Here is a 23,440-nt window from a genome sequence, read left to right on the forward strand (position 1 = left end):
GGGGGGGCGTCCAGACTGTGCAGCTTCCCTACCATGTGGCCCCAGAAATGTCCTCTGTCACAGTCTGCTCCAATAAGGGGACAGCATGCCACATTCTGTTGTCGTTTGCCCAGTCCCCTCGATGTCCCATTAGCTCCCACCAGGGACATCATCCTCTGAGCATTGTGTGCCAGCATTGGGCCCAGTCCTACTCTCTTTCTCTCCCTCCCTCCTGGCCTGCCTCCATGTGTGTGTGTATCATGCTGGCCCCTCTCCCCAACCTGCTCTCCACCACACCCACTTCCAGGGAGGGGGTCAGTTTGGCTCTGGGGGAGGTCAGTCCTGTAGCTCTCTCTTTTTCATGCATCCTTCCATGTGGCCAGGCTGTCCTCATGGTTTGGTGCTTCATGGTGGAGTCTGCATGCCCACTCCAGGTTCTGTGGAGACAAGACCAGTACTCTCCCCCGGGTTGAAAGTGCAATGAAAACGCGGGGAGCAGGGCACTAATCACTCTCTTTTTTATTTGTTTGTTCATTTCCTCCCAACAGATGTCTTAGGAAGTCATTGTTTTGATAGGTCCTTTAATAGAAGACACTCTGATGATATTTTAAGTTTTCCCTGAGATAATTTGCATACAGCCATTCACTGATGACAGAGACATATTTAAAGACGTGTGTTTTTTGGAACTAACCATTGCATATAAAAACTAGAACCTTAGTAGCAACACTGTTTTACATACCCTTGTGTCCTGAATAGCAGCAATGGGAAAGGAAGTGTAACTTTCTTTAAACAAATGAGACTTCCTGTAATAGCTCAATTTAGTAGTGGAGAAGTACAAAATCGTGAAAAGAGGAAATGTACTCAACTGCTAAATTAAAGGCTGTGCATTCAAGAACCTAATACTCATATATTTGTTGAAAACCAAAAGTTGACTAATGAGATGTGCAGGTGGTATCCTGTAGCACTATTATATTACCTGGCACTTTTGGGAGGGAAACAATGTCTAGGGGCATTGATTTTATTTGCTCCTCATATTTGTAGGTAAAAATAGAGACAGCATACGAACAAGATTGTAAATGCAGAGGCAGAGATGCTCCCAGTTCCCACAGCTTCCCTTCTCTATATCAGTCTTTGTGCATTCCCAGTGTCCCTTTCCTATCAGCCATTCACACTTACCAACTGATGGGCTGATTATATTGCAAAGGGAAAGGAGTTAGAGCTAAATAATTGTACACCAGAAATACTTCTTTTAAACCTAAATTGAAAATGAGAAAAATTGTTTCTTGCCCACTAATTGTAAGATAACAATGATAAAAAAGAACAAAATTGTCAGGAATTTACACTACAGTTAACAATGTTCTCAAACACGCATACATGCTACATAATATGTCTTATATTTATACACAAAATATACCCTTGAATGTAAACTGATGATCTGTAGACCTTCATCCACTGTACAAGAAAATTAAAAAATAATAAAACAGATGAGAACGTTCAGAAGCACAATTTTTAATCTTGGCTACTCATTCAGTTCAAAAAAATATTTTGGTTGGAAATAGCATAAAGTCTTGATGTCAGAGAGAAATATGTAATTTGAAGAATCATCTGTCTTTGTGAATCTGTCTTTTCTAACATCAGTAGATGTTACGTTGGGTTTTCTAGAGAAACAAAACCAGTGATTCTTTTATGTGTTGTTCATGTAGAGTGATCTATATGAAGAAATGGCTTACACGGTTATAGAAATAGTTAAGTACAGGCTGGTTCAAGACAGGATTCTCCTAACTCATGGAAATTGATTAACAAGAAGCAGGATGAGGAAGCAGAGGCAAGGGGAGGCAGAGGCTGGCAGATGCTGAGAGAAGTAAATGAATCAAAAATTGGTCAAATGAACCCATCTTTTGTAGTCTGCTGACACCTCCTGGGGTCAGCAGGCAATGCAATAGAAGACTGAAGAACCAGACACAAGATCCAGCCCAGCAGAAAACCAAAGAGGATTCAATTCTGGTTGGTCTCCTTTCAGAAAAGGCCACACCTTCAAGGAAATGTCATCAGGCTCCAACATAAAGGATTATCATGAACTGGATGCTGGCTTTTATCAGATCGTCTTTATGTTCTATGAACCATTGGTATTATGCTTCCCTGCGCATTAGATTAAAAGTGGCTGACAGGTGTCGCTTATAGAATGCTTATGAAAATCAAATAAGGTGATGCATACATGTATATTCATTCAATCATAGCCTGAATATGTCCTACAATGGCAGTACACTTCCTTCTACAATGGTTAATAACTCCATTGGTAGCACAGTTAAAAGTATAGACCATGTCACTTTTTGTCATTAGATTTCCCTTTTGATTCATTTTGAATACATTGTTTACAAAATATTTTCCGCTTTCATATCTATTGAAAATGGAAATTTGTAAATAGGAGAAAGTAGGAGGTACAGTACAGTTATATTATGAAGACTTCTATCAATGAAACAGAATATGTATGGATTAGTGAATGGAAAATCAATCTATTCTATAAACTTTCAATCAAGTAACAATTAATAAAAATAAAAAAGCAGTCATCTATTTAATTAAACAATAATAGAAGTTTTATTTACATAAGGACTATGCAAATTTTGTAAATGTTAATAATTACACTTAAAGCAAAACCACGTAAATATGAAATAGTTAAGATTATGGGCTGTATCCTTGGGAGTGTTAAACAGCATCTCTTATGTGTCAAACATTTAAAGAACAATCAAAAAATGGGGAGCCATGCTCCTTTACAGTGAGAGTAACAGTAATCGTTCTGACCTCCTTGTACAAAATACTATGTGTAAAGGCTTCAGAACAGCTCTTGAGATACAGAATAGATATATGTCAGTTGGTTACATGATAGGTAAAATAATAACATTAATTGTCAACATAGCGCCAAGATAGAAAGAAAATAACTATTGCATTCTTTCAGATTATGTTGGTCAGAATTTTATGAAGTTATTTCTTAAAAGATGACAAGTTGCATTTTACTTGAGGAAATAAAAGCAACAATCAGAAAAACTTCAACAATTTAAAGTTGTGCATCACACTAAATAAATAAATGAATGAGCACCTTATTGGGCCTGAGTACTTTGTGGGGTGCAGGTGAGATTGTATTTAAAAATTCGTCAGATATATCCAATCAGGTACCAAATGAATATACTTCAGGTCCATATCCTTAATATTACAGTAGTTTTAATGTTTTATTTCTGAAATTTAAACATCAACTCTCTATGTTTGAATATAAGTCATAGAATGTAAGTCATAAGTTATATAGGGGTATTAAATCATAAAATATAGTTTGTTTTGTTTTTAAAAAATCTAGTTTTCTATTATGAAAACACACAAAAATTATTGGAAGAGGAAATGGTAAAGCTGAGATGTTATCTAGTACTTTCTGGCTTTGTAAGATGATTTACGTATCTTATTAATTATAGATTAATTATAACATAAATGTTATTTTTCCCAATAAAGAGAATCTGTTTGAAGCAGACACCTGGAATAAGATTAAAAGAGTACAACTTCCCTTAAAAAAATTCAATCTGTGACATCTTGGTCGAAACAAACATTAAAAACTAAAACAGCACATATCCTAATTCCTACCCATGAAATCACCTATGCAAACTCTGTCTTAAAAGTGGCAGATTAAACCTGTTCCTGTGTCCTTTGAGAAGTTTCCCTACCACATTCTTACAATAAAAACTTGCTGTCTTTATCTTTATATTTATCATTTTCGTTGCTTTTAGCCATACATCTCCCAAGTCAGTACTGACCATATCCAAATATAGAATTTTACTAGCAGTTTTGGCAGAAGGATTGTTCCTTTGAGAACATTGAAAAACTAGGAAACCATGCTTCTCCAAATCATAAAACCCTGTAGTTGAGATCCACAATATTAGTTGTAAGGTATGTGTATGTGTGTGTGGGTGCTTTTTACTTTGATATAGTTTCAAACTTAGAGAAAGAATCACAAGAATGTTTCAAAGATGTCCTACAGTCTTTATCCAGGTTCAATTGTTAACATTTTTGTCTATTCACTCTCTATGTATGTTTTAAAAATTTATCTGATTGAACTTTTGTACCTGCAAACAGAACTTTATTTCAATTATAGAAGAAATGATGCAGAGGTTGGATGGTCTGTACTATATCAGGGATACTGGTGGCTCTTCCTTCCCAGTAATTTCTTAGACACTGGGCCTATGTCAGCCACAATCTGTGTTGGAGATCAATATATTTCTCCTAGCCACCTTGTATGGATTTTAAAATTTAATGTCCAACTTTCATATGCATAAGGGGCAATTATGAATTCATGGCTTGAGCCAGAAGCACCTTAGTCATCAAAGTGACATTCTTGTTCTTCAACACTTTAAAGAGGACTTTCAGCATATTTACCCAATGCAACTGTTAGTCTGGGTAGACTACAGAAATAAATCCAAAGAAACGTATATGTGTATAAGAGAGAGTTTTATATACAGGGTAACTGTACAGTAAGAAAGCACCCCAACCCAGTTCAGTCCAAGCCCATGAGTCTGATATTATTAGCCCATATGTACGATATCAATCTATAAAGTCCTCTTGAGACTCACGAAACTGCTGCAATGACGCCAAATGCAGGATGTTCAAAGGCCAATGGATAGAAAGTCTTTGGATCTAGTGGCATTGTAAGCATCTCAGCACTGGCAGGGGTCTCCATGTGGCTTCTTCAGTTCCCAGGGTATGGAATCTATCAGCATAGTGCCATGTGTCTTGTCATAGAGAGTCTCCAAGGGAGTGAGCCGAGAGAGAGGTGTCTCCTGCCTCCAAGGAGGAAATACAGGAGTTCCCAGAATTCTCAGGAGAAGGCAATGGCCATGCAGAGGTCTCATTGGTTGTATCTTGATTGACAAGGCAGACTCCACCCCTTCGTTCGCAGTCCTCTCATATTGACACCAGATTATGTAACTACCACTGCAACATATGATTTGATTTCTTGACTGCTGTTTCCATGAACACTGATTATAGATCTAAGACAGATCCCATGGCCTTATATGCATTTGAAAGTTGGACATGGAATAAGGAAGAATGAAGAAGAATGGATGAAAATTCTAGGGCTCACAAAAGAATAAACAAATCTCTCTTGGAAGAAATACAGCCAGAATTCTCCTTAGAAACAAGCATGCTGAGACATCATGTGGTAAAGTAGAAGAGCAGTGAGAAAGAGGAGGACCATCATAAGAGAGGAAGACCCTCAAAAAGATTGACAGTGACTGTAAACATAACAATTGTGAGGATGGTGCAGGACTGGATACTATTTCATCTTGTTATACATAGGGTAACTACAAGTTGAAATCAACTTAATGATATCTAACAACAAGAAATCCATTTCCTTGAAAGTTGGATGCTGGTTTTCCAGGCCTGTTTCCAGTATCATGCTAGCCATTGCCCACATTCTCATCATTCCATTTTTTTTTTAAATGGTGACAAAGGGCATATTATTTTTAAAAATTGTCAACACATGGAAACACTGAATAAGAAGGGAAGTAATGTTTACTCTCATTCAACCCAGGGCTTTTGTAAGTAGCATCAAAGATTACATAATAATAGGACATTTTATCTCCCAATCAACTGAGGGATAGAAAGAACAGAGAATGACAGATATAGCCATGGAGTTTAAAAAGAACAGTTTCCTTCTTTACAATTATATTGTCAAAATATGAGTAGTAGAGAGAAATGCTGTCCTTACTTTCTGACACAAAATATTTAAATTTGGATGAACGTATTTTGGATTTTCTAAAACAGGTAAAAGAATCAGCAACAAAAAAACTATTGTTCTAGAGGGCAGGTATGAACTGATTTAGTTACTAAAGACAGAATATTTGATCATTATTATTGATGCTTAAATAATTTGTTTCTTATATATACCCTACAACTGACCAAAAATTAAAACCAGCATTGGGAGATCTACGAAATCTCTCAAGGGAGAGATATCGGCTACACAAGTTCTCTTTAGATTGTTGAAAAAATAAGGATGTTACTTTGAAGACTAAGGTGTGCCTGATGGAAACCATGTTATTTTCAGTTGCCTCACATTGAATAAGGAAAAGCAAAGAAGGATGATGCATTTGAATTATGGTGCAGGAGAAGAATATTGAAAATACTATGATTTCCAAAGCAACAAGTAAATTTGTCTAGGGAGAAGTATAGAAGTATAGCCAAAATGCTCCTTAGAGGCAATGATGGCAAGATTTTGTCTTGTGTGCTTTGGACACGTTGTCCTTAGAGACCAATCTCTAGAGAAGGACATCATGCTTGGTATTGTAGAGGGGCAGTGAAAAAGAGGAAAATCTATGAAATGGACTGACACAGTCACTCATTGATGAGATAAAACATGAGAACAATTATGAGGAAGCCACAGGACTGGGCAGTTTTGTTCAGTCGTGCATGGGGTCAATATAAGTCTGAAACAACTAGATGGCACCTAACAATAACAATTCATAAGTTTATCACTCTAGTTTTAAATATGAGGAGAATTCAAACAAAGTATGGGATAAGACAAAAAAGGTAAGAAATATTTGAAAAAGAATTACATATGAAGAGTTTTCCAACGGAAGTAGTATATGTATGGACCCATAGTGGCTAGTTGGTTGTGGACTGAGCTACCAATCATAAAGTCAATGGGTTGGGCCCACCTGTCACTCTGCATCCTTTAAGGTTTGGAAACCCAATGGGGGCAGTTCTTCTTTGTCCCCTAGGATTAGTATGAGTTAGAATCAATTCGATGGTCAAAGATTTTTCTTTTTGGTTATCAGAAGCTGTGCAATATATATAGACACTACAAGTTAGACAGTGCAAAACCAGAACACAGCTTGAGAATAGTGTAAAGTGAAAAATAAAACTGAAATGAATATGGAAGATGTCAGGGCAATTTAGAATTTCAAAAATAAATGACTTTGTAGCAAATTTTATAAATAAATTGAAGATCTAATTTCTTCAAATTATGCAATAAGCATTTCAGAAGACAACAAGGTAAAAGGCAGGCCCCGTGGGCACACTTAATCTCTGGATTTCACCCCAAAGAAGAGTGATGACAAAATATTTAAACTCAAAGAAATGCCAATGGTCATTACTTCAAACAATAGAAGTTGTAATCTCAGAAAAACAACTCATTGAAGATAGGGTCTAGTTGGAGAGATGCTTTTCTCAGAGGTCCACAGATAATCTGTAGCTCTATTGAGTTTCCTCTACAAAAATAAATAGTGGTATTGTTGCACAACATCTTTGTTTTATATTATCACAAGCCCTTTATTAACATCCATAAGCTGAGCACGGAAGGTAGAACCAATGGTTGCAGGATGACTTCCACCTCCAGGTCCTCCTTGGGAATGACTTTCTGAATCATGGCTAAGGACAACGTGCCAAGCACTGAGGAATATGTGTTTACTTTGTGTGGGAGATAGAGGGCTAGAGGACAAGGAGGCAGCTGAGTGATTTTTTGGTGATGGAACAGAGGAAGTGTGTTGCTAAAGGATTAACCTACACTCTTTGACAGGAGTGAATTATATGCAGTAGTCTTGGGCAGTGCAGCACAGTTGGCCACGTGAGTTGTCTGTGGTTTCCAGGAGAGTCCAAATAATCTAAGCTGAATGAGGATAGAAGGGGCAGCAGATGCCCAGGCCTTAACATGCATAAAGGGGAAAAACTTCATGGACTGGTTCACACTCTCATTTCCTCTTGTCTGTCAAGTTGATGCTGACTCATAATGACCCTAAAGGACAAGGTAGAACTGCTCCTGTGACTTTCTGAGACTGTAGCTCTTTATGGCAGTAAAGTTGCTGGTAGAACCGCTGACCTCTCAGATGGCAGTCCAATGACCAACCATTATGCCACCAGGTCTCCACTGATTGCTTCTAGAGGTTGTTTAAAAAAATGAGAGTCCTGCTTTGACAAATTATAAAAGGATCAAAAGGGATAATAAATGATAAGTGTAAAATTTTATTAGATCTGTTTTATTTTATTGTTGTTATTAGGGTTTTTTGTTTTGCTTTGTTTTTGTATGCTTTTCTCTATAGGAAGTCCAGGATAGGAAAATCTATACAGACAGTATTAAGGCAGCAGATGGACATTGGGCCTCCACTTAATGCAAGAACATAATGCTCTATTAAATTGGTGTTCCAGGATCCACACCTTCCCGACATGATTGCTGAAGAAAAATGGGTGCCTAAGCAAATATGGTGAAGAAAGCGGATAGTGCCCGGCTATCAAAAGATATAGGGTCTGAGGTCTTAAAGGCATGAAGATAAACAAGCGGCCATCTAGCTGAGCACATCAAAGCCCACATGGAAAAAGCACACTAGCCTGTCTGACCACGAGAGAACTGAAAATCATATCAGTGGGTGCCCACCTTCCTGATTTGATCACTGAAGACAAACATGTGCATAAGCAAATGTGGTGAAGAAAGCTGATGGTGCCTGGCTATCAAAAAATATAGTGTCCGGGGTTTTAAAGGCTTGAAGATAAACAAGTGGCCATCTAGCTGAGAAGCATCAAAGCCCATATGGAAGAAGCACACCAGCCTGTGTGACTATGGGCTGTCGAAGGGATTAGGTATCAAGCATCAAAGAACAAAAAATCATATCATTGTAAATATGGGTGAGTGCAGAGTGGAGACTCAAAGTTCATCGGTAGGCAACTGGACACCCCCTTACTGAAGGATTGTGGGAAGAAGATCAGCCAGTCAGGGTGCAGGGTAGCAATGATGAAATATATAACTTTCCTCTAGTTCTTTAATGACCCCCCCCCCCACCCCACTATCATGATCCCAATTCTACCTTACAAATCTGGCTAGACCGGAGGATGTACATTGTACAGATAGCAACTGGAAACAGGGAATCCAGGACAGATGACTCCTTCAGGACCAGTGGTGAGAGTGGCGATGCCTGGAGGGTGGAGGGAATGTGGGGTAAAAAGAGGGAACCGACTACAAGAATCTATGTATAGCTTTCTCCCTTGGGGATGGATAGCATAGAATGGGCAGGGGGAATCGTCAGACAGTGTAACATATGACAAAATAATAATAATTTATGAATTATGAACGGGTCATGAGGGAGGGGGAGTGGAGAGAGAGGGGGAAAAATGAGCCGCTGATATTAAGGGCTAAAGTAGAGGCAATGTTTTGAGAATGATGATGGCAACAAATGTACATATGTGCTTGACACAATGGATGTATGTATGGATTGTGATAGGAATTGTACGAGCCCCCAATAAAATGATTTAAAAAAATAGTTTTGGGGGGATATGGCAGGGGAGGTGCAGAGGTTGGGGGTGGGGTGGGAAGTTAATAATAATGAGTACAAGGAAGAACAAAATGTTCCAAAATTGATTGTAGTGATTTCACAACTTTAAAAATATTTTAAACTACTGAATTGTGTGATATGTGAACTATATGTCATCAAAACGTTTTTTTTTTTAGTCCTGCTTTATGGCTTTCAAATACCTGTAGGTGTAATGTCATACTTATTTTTACATGAGCAACAAAATTCAAACTCAAACTGAATTATGAGAAAGAATGTTAGTTAAATCTCAATTTTAATCATTTGAAAATTTAATGTATATAACATTATAAGTATATAATGTAGTATATAACAATTGAACTACTATCTGATATTGAAATACAAATATGATAAATAAATAAATAAATAATAACCATTGACGTTTTCTACTTTGGTCTGACCTTGAAAGTAGTTTAGAGGGAAATTCTAAGGCATCTCATTGATCTTGAGTTGTCTCCCATGTTGTAAACCTATTATTTATACTAAGAATATTTATATAACAATTATTGTTTAATATGCTTACATCATTAAAAATATCTAGTATAAAAGCAGAAAAACTGTGGTTACACATGAATTCTTATGAATGCTCATGATCATAATTTAATTATTTCCACATTTTCTGGATTTACTTAGGCACATTAATTATTTGTTACTTTGAGTCAGATGTTCTAAAATAATTACTAATTAAAAATAGTTCTTATTATATAGAGATACTGTTACCACTTACATCATTACAAGTATGAGCTGAAATGAATTTGAGCCACCTAAAATATTACTCAGTAAAGGCTATCAACTGAAGCTGGTTATTAATATGTTTTAAAAGAGGAAAAATTGAGGACAGGATTAACATTTTGACTTATCCTTTTAATATGAAGCCAGAAAAATAATTTTAAAAATATAAGCCATGCATAGCTATTTTTCTTCCAGAAGTATCCAAAAGCATCATGGGACTCAAATGCAATGACCAAGGAAGCAAATTATATCATGATTGAAAAATACATTCTTTTGTAAATCAGATACTATACTATAAAATTCTGGTTCTCTTACATAATGGCAAATTTTCCTTAACTAATTCACTAAAATACTGTGGGAAAGTGAACAGTTGTCATAGCAATTCCTTCTTTTTTTCAGTCCCTCACCTACTAAGGCAGAGGTTATGATTTGAAAATGGATAGATTTGCTTACCACAGGTCTGTGCACATCCCAGAATGCTCTTTCTTGGCTGTCGAGGATCTTTCTTTCAATTTTGTCTCTTTTCTTGTCCACTCTGTCGACATTATAAAAATGAATAATAAAACGTGTTAATTGTAGTGTTTTTCTGGGGACCAAAAAGGCCACAACTTCAAATAATCCTCCAAAAGGATCACAAGAACTCACTTTGCTTGCGCTTCTGCCTGCATAAAAATGAATTCCCACTTCCGGGCAAATGCTCTCTGAAGTCTGGCCAAGCTCTCCTGAAATATATACCATAGGTTATGACGCTATGATGCTCATCTTTACTGCTTCCTTCTAGCTTACCTATAGCGTGCATTGGTCAGAAAAATAAAGAATTTATAAAATACTATAGACACTATATATATAAAATGAAACAAATGTGTGTATCATCATTAAGCAACAACCATGCTAATCTTCTCTGGATCGTTCCAATTTTTTGTATATATACTGTTGAAGCAAGCACTGTGTACTAGTTTTGAATGGTAAGACATGTTCTCTGAGTAAAGATGTTTCTCATACTAACACTCTTAGAGGAAAAAAGGGGCACTCTATTAAAAACACCAAGTTTTTCAAATAATTGATGTTGGAAAGCAAAACTGAAAATCAAATATATCCCTGAATAATACAAAAAATTACCAATATAACAGAAATGCTAAAAAAAAAATCCATGGATCTTTTTCTGCCCACTTCATAAACAATGTATTCGTCCTATGAATTAACCAGTCTGTGTAGTTTCCCACAATAAATGCAAACTGTCAGCTCTAAAGAACCAAACCTGGTGCCTTCCAGTCAACTCTGACTTATAGTGATCATATAGAACTGTCGTTGAGGGTTTCCAAAGCTGTAAATCTTTTGGAAGCATCCTGACACATCTTTCTCCCATGGAAAGGTTAGTGGTTTAAAACTTCAGACTATTTGGTTTGCCACTGAGCATCTAATCACTGTGTCATCAGAGTTCATTTCCAAACAATATTTCAAATTCAATAAATTATAACATAACAATCATCTGAATAATTATATAAGCTTAATTTGATTGCTGATGGTGAGCAACATGAACATTTTGCAAAATTCATTATCCTCATGCAAAATATCTTTAATTTCCTAAGTTCAGATGTTTTTAAGTAGTATCAAAATTTATTATAGTGAATTTAATGTAAAAGTTAAAATGTCTTCAGTGATTGTGTCAGGATAGGCTGGTGTGCTTCTTCCATTTGGGCTTTGTTGTTTCTTAGCTAGATGGCCACTTGTTTATCTTCAAGCCTTTTAAGACCCCAGATGCTATGACTTTTGATAACCGGGCGCCCTCAGCTTTCTTCACCATGTTTAATTATGCACCCACTTTGTCTTCAGCGATCATGTCGAGACAGGTTGGTGTGCTTCTTCCATGTGGGTTTTGTAGATGGCCGCTTGTTTATCTTCAGGCCTTTAATACCCAAGATGCTATATTATTTGATATCCGGGTACCATCAGCTTTCTTCACCACATTTGCTGGCGAATGTGATAAACAAATGTGGTGAAGAAAACTGATGGTGTCCAGCTATCAAAAGATATAGAATCTGGAGTCCTATAGGCTTGAGGTTAAACAAGCAGCCATCTAACTGAGAAACAACAAAACCCACATGGGAGAAGCACACCAGCCTGTGAGATCATGAGGTGTCAAAGCGATCATGTATCAGGCATCAAAGACCAAAAAAACCATCATAGCATTGTGAATGAGGGGGAATGCCGAGTGGGGACCCAGGGACCATTTTGGACAATTGGACATCCCCTTGCAGGGGGGTTGTGGGGAGGAGATGAGCCAGTCAGGGTGTAGTACAGCAATGATGAAACATACAATTTTCCTCTAGTTCTTGCATGCTTCCTCCCCCCACTATCACGATCCTAATTCTACCTTACAAATCCAGCTGGACTGGAGGATGTACACTGGCATAGATAGGAATCAGAAACACAGGGAATCCAGGACAGATGAACCCCTCAGGACCAGTGGTGAGAGTGGTGATACCGGGAGGGTGGAGGGAAGGTGAGGGAGAAGAGGGAACAGATTATAAGGATCTACATATCACCTCCTCCCTGTGGGACGGACAGCGGAGAAGTGGGTGAAGGGAGATGTCAGATGGTGTAAGATATGACAAAATAATAATAATTTATAAATTATCAAGGGTTCATGGGGGAGGGGGGGAGGCAAGAGAGAAAATGAGGAGCTGATGCCAAGGGCTCAAGTAGAAAGCAAATGTTTTGAGAATGAAGCGGGAAAGAAATATACAAAAGTGCTTGACACAATGGATGTATGTGTGGATTGTGATACCAGTTGTACAAGCCCCCAATAAAATGATTTAGCTATTTTTTAAAAAGTTGTATGAGCCCCCAATAAAATGTTTTAAAAAAAGTTAACATGTTCCTCCACTTTTTATTCTTCGTTTGTGTGTTTAAAATATCACCATCTTAAATGTGAATGATGTAAGGAATCACAGGTCTCACTTTTGTTAATTGTGTTACTTTATTTAATGACAAGTCCTTATTACTTACAGCTTCATAGTCTGCAAGTTCCAACCTTGCTTTGTTTTGCATGGTTCTCTTGCAGAGGTAAACAGCTGAAAGGAAAACAAAAACAAAGCAATCATTCCCTTCATGCTTATTAACACTGAGTCAACAGAAATCAAAATATAACAATCAATATGTATAGATACGTGTTCCTTTTATCTATGTTGTATATGTTATTTTATCTTTCTTATACAAACAAATATTTAATTAGGTTACATTACTACTGAAATTCAAAAATGGTGGCATTCATATTGTCTTAAGTGTAGAAAACTATATCCATTTCTTAATTTTTATTGAATAGTTGTCACAATTTTAGTTTCTTCAAAATATGTTAGGGCAATGGATTTTTCAAAAGTCCATGAATTTCCAGATAACATGTCTATTCCAAATGATGAATAAATCTGCTCAGTGGTACCATTTAATATGAATTTTTGTAAGAATAATTATGTGTGGAAGCCTTGCTATATCTGTTTTGTGTTCGCTGGACACATTAATTTATGATAATGAAGTCTAACTGATATCACTGAATGAAAATCTTACATAGAGACTCTAAAACCATTGCAAACATGACAATATTTACTTAGTGTAGATACACTCTAAGATTGTCCTGGGCAAGGGTAAAGGCAAAGGAATGCACCAATCATGCAATGATAATAATATTATTATAGACACTAATGGACTCTTAACCTCAAGATCAGCAGTTCAAAACCACCAACCACGATTCAGGAGAAAATTGAGGCTTTCTACTCTAGCAAAAAAAAAAAAAAGACTCAGAAACCCAGAGGGCACTTGTACTCTGTGCTGTAGGATTGCTATGCATCTGAATTGACTCTATGGCTGTAGTAGTTAGGGTTTATGTTAACTTGAATTTGTATAAAAGTGTAGAGGTGGAGTCCAACCTGTCAATCAGGTCACAGCCTGATAGTGCCTTCTCTCCCCAGGGGTTGGAGATCCCCTTTTAAGGGAGGAAACAGAACTTCCTTCTTTCTCCCTCTTTGGCCCTCCATCTTCTTGCCTGCTGGAACTCTGCCTACCTCCAAGGGCAGCAACATGTGGACAGCCAAACCTGAGAGATATTGGTGCCTTGCCATGTTTCCACCAAACGTGGGTCAATGCAACTCTGTACCCACCAGCCTGTGAGCTTCCTGTATCCTACTTCACTTTTCTGCATCACTGGCATGCAGCTATGTGAGTCTGAAGAGGCCGTGGCTCCCCTTAGGCTGAGGGACTGGAGTTGGAATGGGCTGGGATGTTTTCTTGAGATAAGATTACATCTTTATATAAAGATTGTTCATATATATATATATATATATATGAATGTCATTGGTTTTGTTTGTCTAGAAAACTCAGTCTAATACAGTGGCAATGAGTTTTGGTTTTTTTTAATATACTATACACTAATAGCACAAATTGCATTTTTCTACAATCTGCCTTTGTAATTTTATTTTCTATTCAGAGAAGCAATATTCAGAAATCATATTTCAAAAATAAAATTTAGATGGGTGAATTTTCTAATCCACAGGTACTTACATTCACCTCTGAAGATATTTTTATATCACAGAGGCCACTGTGACTTTAATGAAATATTTTAAATGTTCTCAATGATTCTTCAAGCAGATATCAGTCTACATGCAATATCCCTGACAGGTGTCTCTTTATGAGAGAAAGATTGAATTTTCTTAAATATACAGTTAAATAATTTCAGCTTTCCAGTGGAATTGGTCTTTAATCAGATCTCAAGCCTCCACCAAGCTCTCTATCAGTCAGCCTTTCTCCACATATTACATTGGCCTCTACTTGCTTTATTTGGCAGTAATTTAACTTTTGTTCTTCTCAAAATCACTCCTCTTGGGGGAAATATACGTTTGCCCTCATTATGTAAGCTCCTGAATATAAGGAGGAATGTGTTTTGTTGTTTTTTTAACATGATATTTTTCTTTATATAACAAACTAAAGGAGTGGACTGGAAGTGGTTGTCATATATATAAATATTTAATGTGAAAAAAAGCCGTTGGGTCAATTTGAATTCATGGCAGCATAATAAACAATGGAGTAGAACTATGCACCATATGATTTTCAAACTCAGTGGCCCTGGTGGTGCATTGGTTAGATGTTGGGCTGAAATCCTCAAGGTCAGCAGTTTGAAACCACTAACAACTCCGAGGGTATAAGACTGGAATTCTACTCCCACTAACTGTTACAGTCTAGGAAACACACAGGAGATCACTACGAGTCAGCACTGAATCAATGCCAGAGGGGGAGTTTATATAATCTTTTGGAAAAGATCACCAGGTCATTTGTCCTTGATTCTGCTGAGTGAGTTTGAAATGATAACCTATCAGAGAATGAAATTTGGGCCATCCATGAACCTGAGTAGTATAAAGTAGTTGTTTAATAAGTGAATAGCTCATTTGTTGAATAAGTGAATGAATGGATGAATAACTCGACTTTCAGAAGAAGCTATTTGGTAGTTAAATCAAGTGATAAAATCTGCCTAAATTTCTCTTCACTCCTTGGTAATAAGAACAAAGAGAAATAGTACAGGTTGGAGTAGCAGTCACTAGTAGCCTCTAGCTACTGCTCTTGGTTGAATTTTGTCCCCCCAAATATATATTGATATCCTAGCACCTACATATATTAAACATGTTATTCGAAAATAAGGTTTTCTTTGTTATGCTAATTAGATCATAATTGAGTATGATCATTTCTGAGTACTAAAAAGCACATAGGTAAAACAGGAAGAGAGATTATGGAGACAGGTTGTGTTAGATTGGGTTCTCTAAAAAGAGAGAAAAAGTGACACATGTATACGTAGCATATAGAAAGAGATTTATATTCCAAAAAGGCTTGCACAGTTATAGAAGTAGGTAAATCCAATCTGGTTCAAGTCCCTAGGTCAGATGTAAGCTGATGGTTTCTCCTGATTCGTATAGCTGCAGGAGCTGAATAACAGTAAGTAGGAAGATGAAGCAGGAGGACAGAGGATGATGGATGCAGAACTGAATGAATCTGAGATCCACTGAATAAACCTAAGGCATTCTGCTGAATGCTTCTGAGATAGGCAGGTGACACAACAGGAGACTGAGGAACTGGACACATGAGACACAGGGTCCAGATCCAGTAGAAAACAAAGGAGCAAGAGAGAGCTCATTTCTGTTCAGAGTCTGTCTTATACAAAAGATCAAACCCCCAAGGAGGTTTCATCAAGCTCCACACCTACTTTTGCCTAGATTTGTCCAGTTGACATAAAATATAACCATCACAGACCACCCCTTGTCAACTTGACACCTCTACACAACCCTTTAACCATATATAATCTCCAGACAATAATAAAATCACATTTTGACCTAACATGATATGATTAACACATGTACAGCCAGCTAACCAACATACCAAACCCATTTTTATCTTATATTTTATAAGTAAACAAAGCAAATCTATATCATGCGTACATACAAATAAGAATTATTCATAACAATTACAGTCCTCCTTTCTGCAGCTGACCACATGGTTGTATTTGGTATTTAGAACTACCTTCTTCCAGTACCCATTCCATATTTCCATTGTCTCAGAAAGTACCTAGCGGGGTTGTGGTTCTTTGCCTGGTGTGATGACCCAAGCATTCATTCCTGATAAGGCTGGATTATTAGTAGTCATGTCAAAACCTGGGTACTGTACTTTACCATTAAATTCAATCACAAGACATGGTAGTACTAAGAAACCATAAGATCCAGTAGAAGACAAAGAGCAAGAGTGCTCAGCTTTGATCTGGGTCTCTCTCATATACAAAAGGTGTGGTGGTTACATAATCTGGTGTCAATTTGGGACTTCAGAGGATTAAGAATGAAGGGGTGGAGTCTAGTCTGTCAATTGGATCATAGCCAATGAGGTCTCTGTGTGGGCATGCCTTTCTCCTGAGAATTCTAGAAGATCTGTTTTTTTTCCTCCTTGGAGGTGGGAGAGACTGTCTGCTCACTCCCTTGAGGATGCTCTAATGACAAGATACATGGGAGACACTCTATTGGTAAGTCACTTCTCTCTCTCTGCTAACTCCCTGTGGGACATCCCTGAGGAGAAGCCACATGGAGACCCCTACCAGCGCTGAGACGCTTACAACAACACTGGATCCAAAGATTTTCTACCCAATGGCCTGTGATAATCCTGCACTTGGCATCATTGCATGTGTTTTGTGAGTCTGAAGAGGACTTTATAGATTGGTATCGGACATATGGGTTAATATCTGACTTATAGGCTTGATCTGGACTGGGTTTGGATACTTTCTTAATGTACAATTACCCTTTAAATAAAAATATCTGTTACACATATGAGTGTCTATGAATTTGTTTCTCTAGTCTACCCAGACTAACACAAAAGCTAAACCCCAAGGAAGTGTCATTAGCTTGAGCATCATTGATAGCTTGAGTTCCACCCTACTGCTGTCCAGAAGTGTCCAGTTGACATAAACCCTAACTATCAATGACTATCTCTTGACAACCTGTACCCAACCCTTCATCATTCATAACCTCCAAACAAAGACAACAACAAAGTCATACTTGTGTCTCACTTGATACAGGTAACACACATACACCTGAAACGCACTAAACCCATTTTCATCTTTTTTTAATAAGTGAACAAAACAATAATATCTGATGTCTACATATAAATAAAAATTACTCATAATAATTACAGTCCTCCTTTCTGAAGCTGACCACATGGCCATAGCTGGTATTTAGAAGTACTTTCTTACACTATCCATTCCTTATTTCCTTTGTCCACAACAAGTGCCTTGGTGAGTCATGGTCCTTTGCCTTGTTGGGTAACACAAAACTTAATTCCTGAATAGTATGGGCTATTGGTTGTGATGTAAAAGTTGGTGTACTGTAATTTACCATTGATTTTAATCACAGGATATGATAGTACTAAGAGAAGACCTAAGGAATCTCCTAGACATCAGACATTCTCTGCTTTACCTCCATTATGCAATACTAATCCAATTTCCCCTTGGTAATCAGGAACAATCACACCACTCAATACAGTAATATTCCTCTTTGCCTGTTGATCCAGGGACATAAGGGGCCCCAAGTGGTCAAAAGTCTTTCTTAACTTCCAGTTCAATGGAATCAGTGCTGTGTCTCCAAGTGAAAGTATTCCTCACTTTGGAACTAAGGTCTTCAGACACAAAGTGCATAGGGTTGCAGGGACAGGGGGAAACGTGATAAGCGGGTGTTAGGTGCTCCTGAATCAGTTTCAACTCATAGGGACCTATGCACAACAGAATTAAACACTGCCTTTTCCAGTGCCATACCCACAACTGTTCCTATGCTTGAGCAGATTTTTGCAACCATAGTGTCAGCCCATCTCCTGAAGTGTGTTCCTCTTTTTTTGCTGCCCTTCTACTTTACCAAGCATGCTATTCTTCTTCAGGGCCTAGTTTCTCCTGACATCACGGCCAAAGTATGTAAGACTGAGACTTGCCATCCTTTCCTCTAAGGAGCATTCTGGGTAAGTAGAGTAATAGTGAATGATGTCATTCCCATTTCCACCCTTTGGTTCCTGGATCCTCAATTCTGGCTACTGGAGAAACAGCACCATATATTTTATGGTGGTTTAAGGGATAGACTCTTGGAAGAACATTGCCCCAATCCTGCAAGGTGCTGCCACCAAGCAGACACTGTAATTGTGTCTTTAGAAGTACATTCTATCATTTTATCAAGCCAGCTGATTCCAGATGCAAGAGAAAATTAAAAGGCCAATGAATTTCATGCAGATAGGCCTACTGCCTCACTTAATTTGGGAAGTGAGTCCCTTGTTCAGAGGTGATTCTGTTCAAGATATCGTCAGTGAGTGAGAAAATCTGCTAAGTCCACAAGTGGTAGTTTTGGCAGAAATATTACATGCAGTGAAAACAAATCCATATCCAGAGTAAGATGCTTATTATAGTAATAATAAAATGCCATCAATTCCAAGAAGGAAGTTGTCCTATGGAATCAACCTGGCACCAAATTGCTGGTTGGTCACTTCAAGGAATGATCACATAATCTTGGACTTACTGTTGGTCTCTGCTGCTGGCATTTTGGGAACTCAATAGTGGCACTAGCCAAGTCAACCTTGGTGAGTGAAAGTCTAGGTTGTAGAACCCATACGTAACTTCCATCCCTGCCAACAAGGCCACTTTGATCCTGTTGCCACTGGACAAAGACAAGAGTGGCTGGGGAAAGAGTCTGACTGATTTCCACAGAATGCGTCATTCTATATATTCACATGACACACAACTATCTTCAAGTTTTGACCCATTCAGAGAAGTCTGTCCACATATCTCTTCTTCATACCTCCTTGTCACCAATTTTCCAGTCATAATCCATCCAAATCCCTGATCATCTAGCCCAGCCATTGGCCACAGACCACCTTTGTACATTTGGCCATTTCACTTTCCAAGCAAACTGAATAATAAAGTGCACTGCTTGACGTTCTGTCTATTAGGATTTTTTTCCTTTACTACTGTCCCTCAGGGACATTCCATAAAGGGGTTATAATGCTGCTGCTGTCATCTTTCAAGTGGTGATTGCTATTATTCTGAACCATCAGTAAACCAAGCACATGTGTTCTTTTCCTCATCAAGCTGCTTGTATCTGTAGGTTGGGCTCTAGCACAATCTTGTATATACCACTTTCATTTAATGCTGTGCATTTCCAACTTTATGGCTCTTTGGATCAGTTAACACCCAGTTCAAGATGGGCATGTCAGGCCACATAGTGAATTGGCAGTCCATGGTGAGTTGTTCAGTTTCCACTAAGGCCCAGTAACAGAACAAAAGCTATTTTCAAAAGGGGAGTTGTTTTCTACAGAGAATATCAGAGATTTGCTCCAAACTGATTTGCCAATAGGGATATGCCAAAGGCTCCAAACAAGCTCTTTAGCTGCCACTGTCACCTCAAGCACCATTAAATGACTTGGATCACATGATCCAGGAGACAGAGCAGCTTCCATAGTAGCCTGATGTGTTGCAGTCTCCTCTTGCTCTGGGCCTAATTAACAGCTGGCAGCTTTTTTTGGCCACTTGCTATAAAGACTGGTTTAGCATACAAAAAAGAGGCAAATTTTGTCCCCAAATTTCACAGAGGTCCACCAGGTGTTGTGCCTCCATTTCAGTTAGAGGGGCCAGAGGCATTAACTTATTTTCCACTTTTGTAGTGATATATTGCCATATCCAACACCACTAGACCACTAGAAATTTCACTGAGGTGAAAAGTCTCTGTATCTTTGTCAGGTTAATTTTATACCTTCAAACATTAGTATATTTTACTAATAAGTTTAAAGTCATTTATACTTCTTCATTACTAAGTCTCATCAGTCATCAATGTAATGGAACAAGATGATATTTTGTGGAAGAGAACGCTGATCAAATTCTCTGCAGATTATATTTTGGCATAGTCCTGGAGAGTTTGCATAATCCTGAGGGAGAGTTATCAAAGTGTATTGTTGACCTTGCCAACTGAAGGAAAATTGTATCTGGTGGTCCTTCAAAACTAAAATTGAGAAAAAGGCATTGGCCAAATCAAGAGTGGCCTACTGGTTTTAAGGGGAAGTATTAATTAGCTCAAGCAACAAAACCACATCTGCAACAGCAGTTACAATTGAAGTCATCACCTGGTTACTATAATCCACTTTAATTCACCAAGATCCATCTGAGATGACAAGTAAGCCCAAATGGAAGAAGCACACCAACATTCATGATCCAAGGATGGTAAATTATATAATCCAAATCTGAAGGAAGGAGTGGTATCAGAGCTTAATTTGTAAGATTCTGGTTTACAGAAGACTATCGATGACAATGGAAGCCCAAAATACATTAGCAGTATCTACACATAGAATAAGGCTTTCATAATTTCCCTCTAACCATAATTGAGGGTTAAGAAAAACCTGGTTATCAATCGGGGAGTATTGGAGAGATGATTATAGTGAATGGTTAAAATATTGTCACTTGATATATTTTCTGATACAGTTTATGCTTAATCTGGCTTTTAGTATTTTTTTCCATATGGGGGTTTACCTTTGTTGTGTTTTGCCATTGTAGGTAGCCTTCTTAAATCTTTGCTATGTGGGTTTTTTTTTCTTCTGTTTTTTTTTAAACATGTGAAACCCAGGATAGATGAACCTATTGAGACAACTAGAATAAGGGTTCCTGGGAACTATTTTTTGGGGTTGGGGGTAAGTGGGAGGATAACGGGGGAGCTGATATGAAGGAGTTCAAGAAGGAAGAAAATGTTTTGAAACTGACTTTTGGTAGCAATTTGATAAAACTGATAGATATAATTGGACAATGAAATACTATGATGTGATATAATTGGACAATGGAATACTATGATGCCTGGATTAGTTCCTGATAAAATGGCTTGGGGAAAAAAAAGGTGGCTCTTTGAAAAGATTAGCAAAATTGATAAACCACTGGAAAACATAACAAGGAAAAGAATGAGAAAAAGTTATATGAATGAAAAATTAAATGGATATTACAAAAGAACCAAATGAGATTTTTAAAATCTCACAGGATTTTGAAAAATGGGACTCCCACACATTTGAAAATCTAGAAGTGTATGAATTCCTAGAAAGTTTTTATTCACCTAAATTAGCAGAGAATGATGCAGAAAATCTCAATAAACCCAAGAAGAAACAGTACTAATCATAAAAAAGCAAAAGCAATAACTTCCCAACCTCAAAAACTCATGTCCAGATGATTTCACTGGGAATTCTATCAGACATTAGAGAAGATTTAATGCCAATTATATATATTATTTAATATATGCTATTGCACAATAAAGACATGGACAATATACTACCAAATTCATTTTATAAAGCAACTATAATTCTGATATGTAAAACAGTCAAAGAACAACAGAATCAAAAATTGTAGACCAATATTTCTAATGAGCATAGAAGCTGAAATCTTAAATTATATCCCAGCCAACAGAATTCAAGAAAGCATCAAAAATAAAAATCACTCACTATCAAGTTCGTTTCATACCAAATACGTAAGGATGGCTTAATATTTGAAAAACAATCAGTGACATTGCCACATAAACAAAATTAAAAAAACGCAGCACTACATCACTCTATGCAGAAAAGATATTTGATAAAATTTAATAACCTGATAAGAACATTTTTTAAAAAAGGGATAGAAGAGAAATGTCGCAATATAATAAAACTTATATATGCGAAACCAATGGCCTATATCTCAATTGACAGAAGTTGAATGCTTTACCCCTTTCAAATGGAAGCCAAACACAGTTGCTTGCATCATTATTTTTATTTAATATAGTCCAAGAAGTTTTAGCTAGAGCCACATTAAAATAATACTAAAGATATCTACATAGGCACTGAATAAATAATAATCTCTTTATTTGCAGATAACATCATCCTAGGTATAGAATATCTCAAAGATTCAATTAACAAAATGTTCAAACTAATTGAAAAAATTGACATCATAGCAGGCTATAAGATCAACAATAAGAAACCAGTTGAATTCTTGTATATTAAAGATGATGATAGTGAAAAAGGCATTAAAAGAACAATACCATTCAATATAACTACACAAAAAATAAAATGCTTAAATAAATCTTAACAGAGAAGCAAAAAAGGCATACAAGGAAAACTACAAAAAGCTCTTTCAAAAAACCAAAACAAACTTACACAAAGGAACAAGGTACCATGTTCCCAGACAGGCAGACTAAATATTGCCAAAATGTCAATATTACCAAAAACACTTTACAAATTCAATGCAATTCAAATCCAAATCCAACCACAATTCTCCAAACAAATGGAAAAACTACTCATCAAATTTATGTGTGAAGGAAAGAAACCTAGGATAAATAAAGCACTAATAAAACATTTTTAAAAAGTAGAGTCCTTTCATTCTCAGACTTTAAAACCTATTACATAGCCATAGTAATCAAATCAAGCTGTTACAATGATATATATGAAAACCAATGTATTAAAATTAAAAAATGCAGAAATATACTCAAGAATTTATAGACCTGTATCTTTGATAAAGGTCTAAAACACTAAATGGAAAACAGATAGCCTTTTCAACAAATGGTGCTGGATAAACTAGATCTTTCCCTGCAAAAGAATGAAATAAGACCCATACCTCCCACATATACAAAAACAAACTCAAGATAAATAAAAGATGTAGATATAAACGGCACAATTATAAGGACCATCATCAACAACAACAAAAATAGGAATACATTTAAGAATGCTAATATAAGCCAGAAATAAATGATAAAACATAATAAAAATATGTTTTGTTGACATTGTTGCTTGGTTTTGCTCTGTCTTGTTTTTGTGCATGTTGTTGTCTCCGCAGGTCTGTCTGGATAGGA

At 37.0% G+C, this 23,440-nt stretch overlaps 1 protein-coding gene and 1 non-coding gene across 6 annotated transcripts in view; both read right to left on the reverse strand.

Moving 5' to 3' along the window:
• Positions 1-23,440, reverse strand: part of RGS7 (regulator of G protein signaling 7) — a 497,629-nt gene that overhangs the window by 91,261 nt on the left and 382,928 nt on the right. For all 5 annotated transcript variants that reach the window (XM_045294230.1, XM_030886696.2, XM_004709818.3 and 2 more), the window contains exons 7-9: positions 13,050-13,114; positions 10,686-10,762; positions 10,494-10,575 (exon numbers count right to left, since the gene is read on the reverse strand). In XM_045294230.1, the coding sequence (XP_045150165.1) occupies positions 10,494-10,575; positions 10,686-10,762; positions 13,050-13,114 (224 nt within the window). The remainder of the gene's footprint in view (positions 1-10,493; positions 10,576-10,685; positions 10,763-13,049; positions 13,115-23,440) is intronic.
• Positions 10,879-10,986, reverse strand: LOC115870955. The gene has a single exon (XR_004047016.1). It is a non-coding gene; the product is annotated as a U6 spliceosomal RNA (small nuclear RNA).

This window comes from Echinops telfairi, unplaced genomic scaffold, assembly GCF_000313985.2.
Source record: "Echinops telfairi isolate 266 unplaced genomic scaffold, ASM31398v2 ScPeMD7_3509;HRSCAF=4178, whole genome shotgun sequence".
NCBI classification, from domain to species: domain Eukaryota; kingdom Metazoa; phylum Chordata; class Mammalia; order Afrosoricida; family Tenrecidae; genus Echinops; species Echinops telfairi.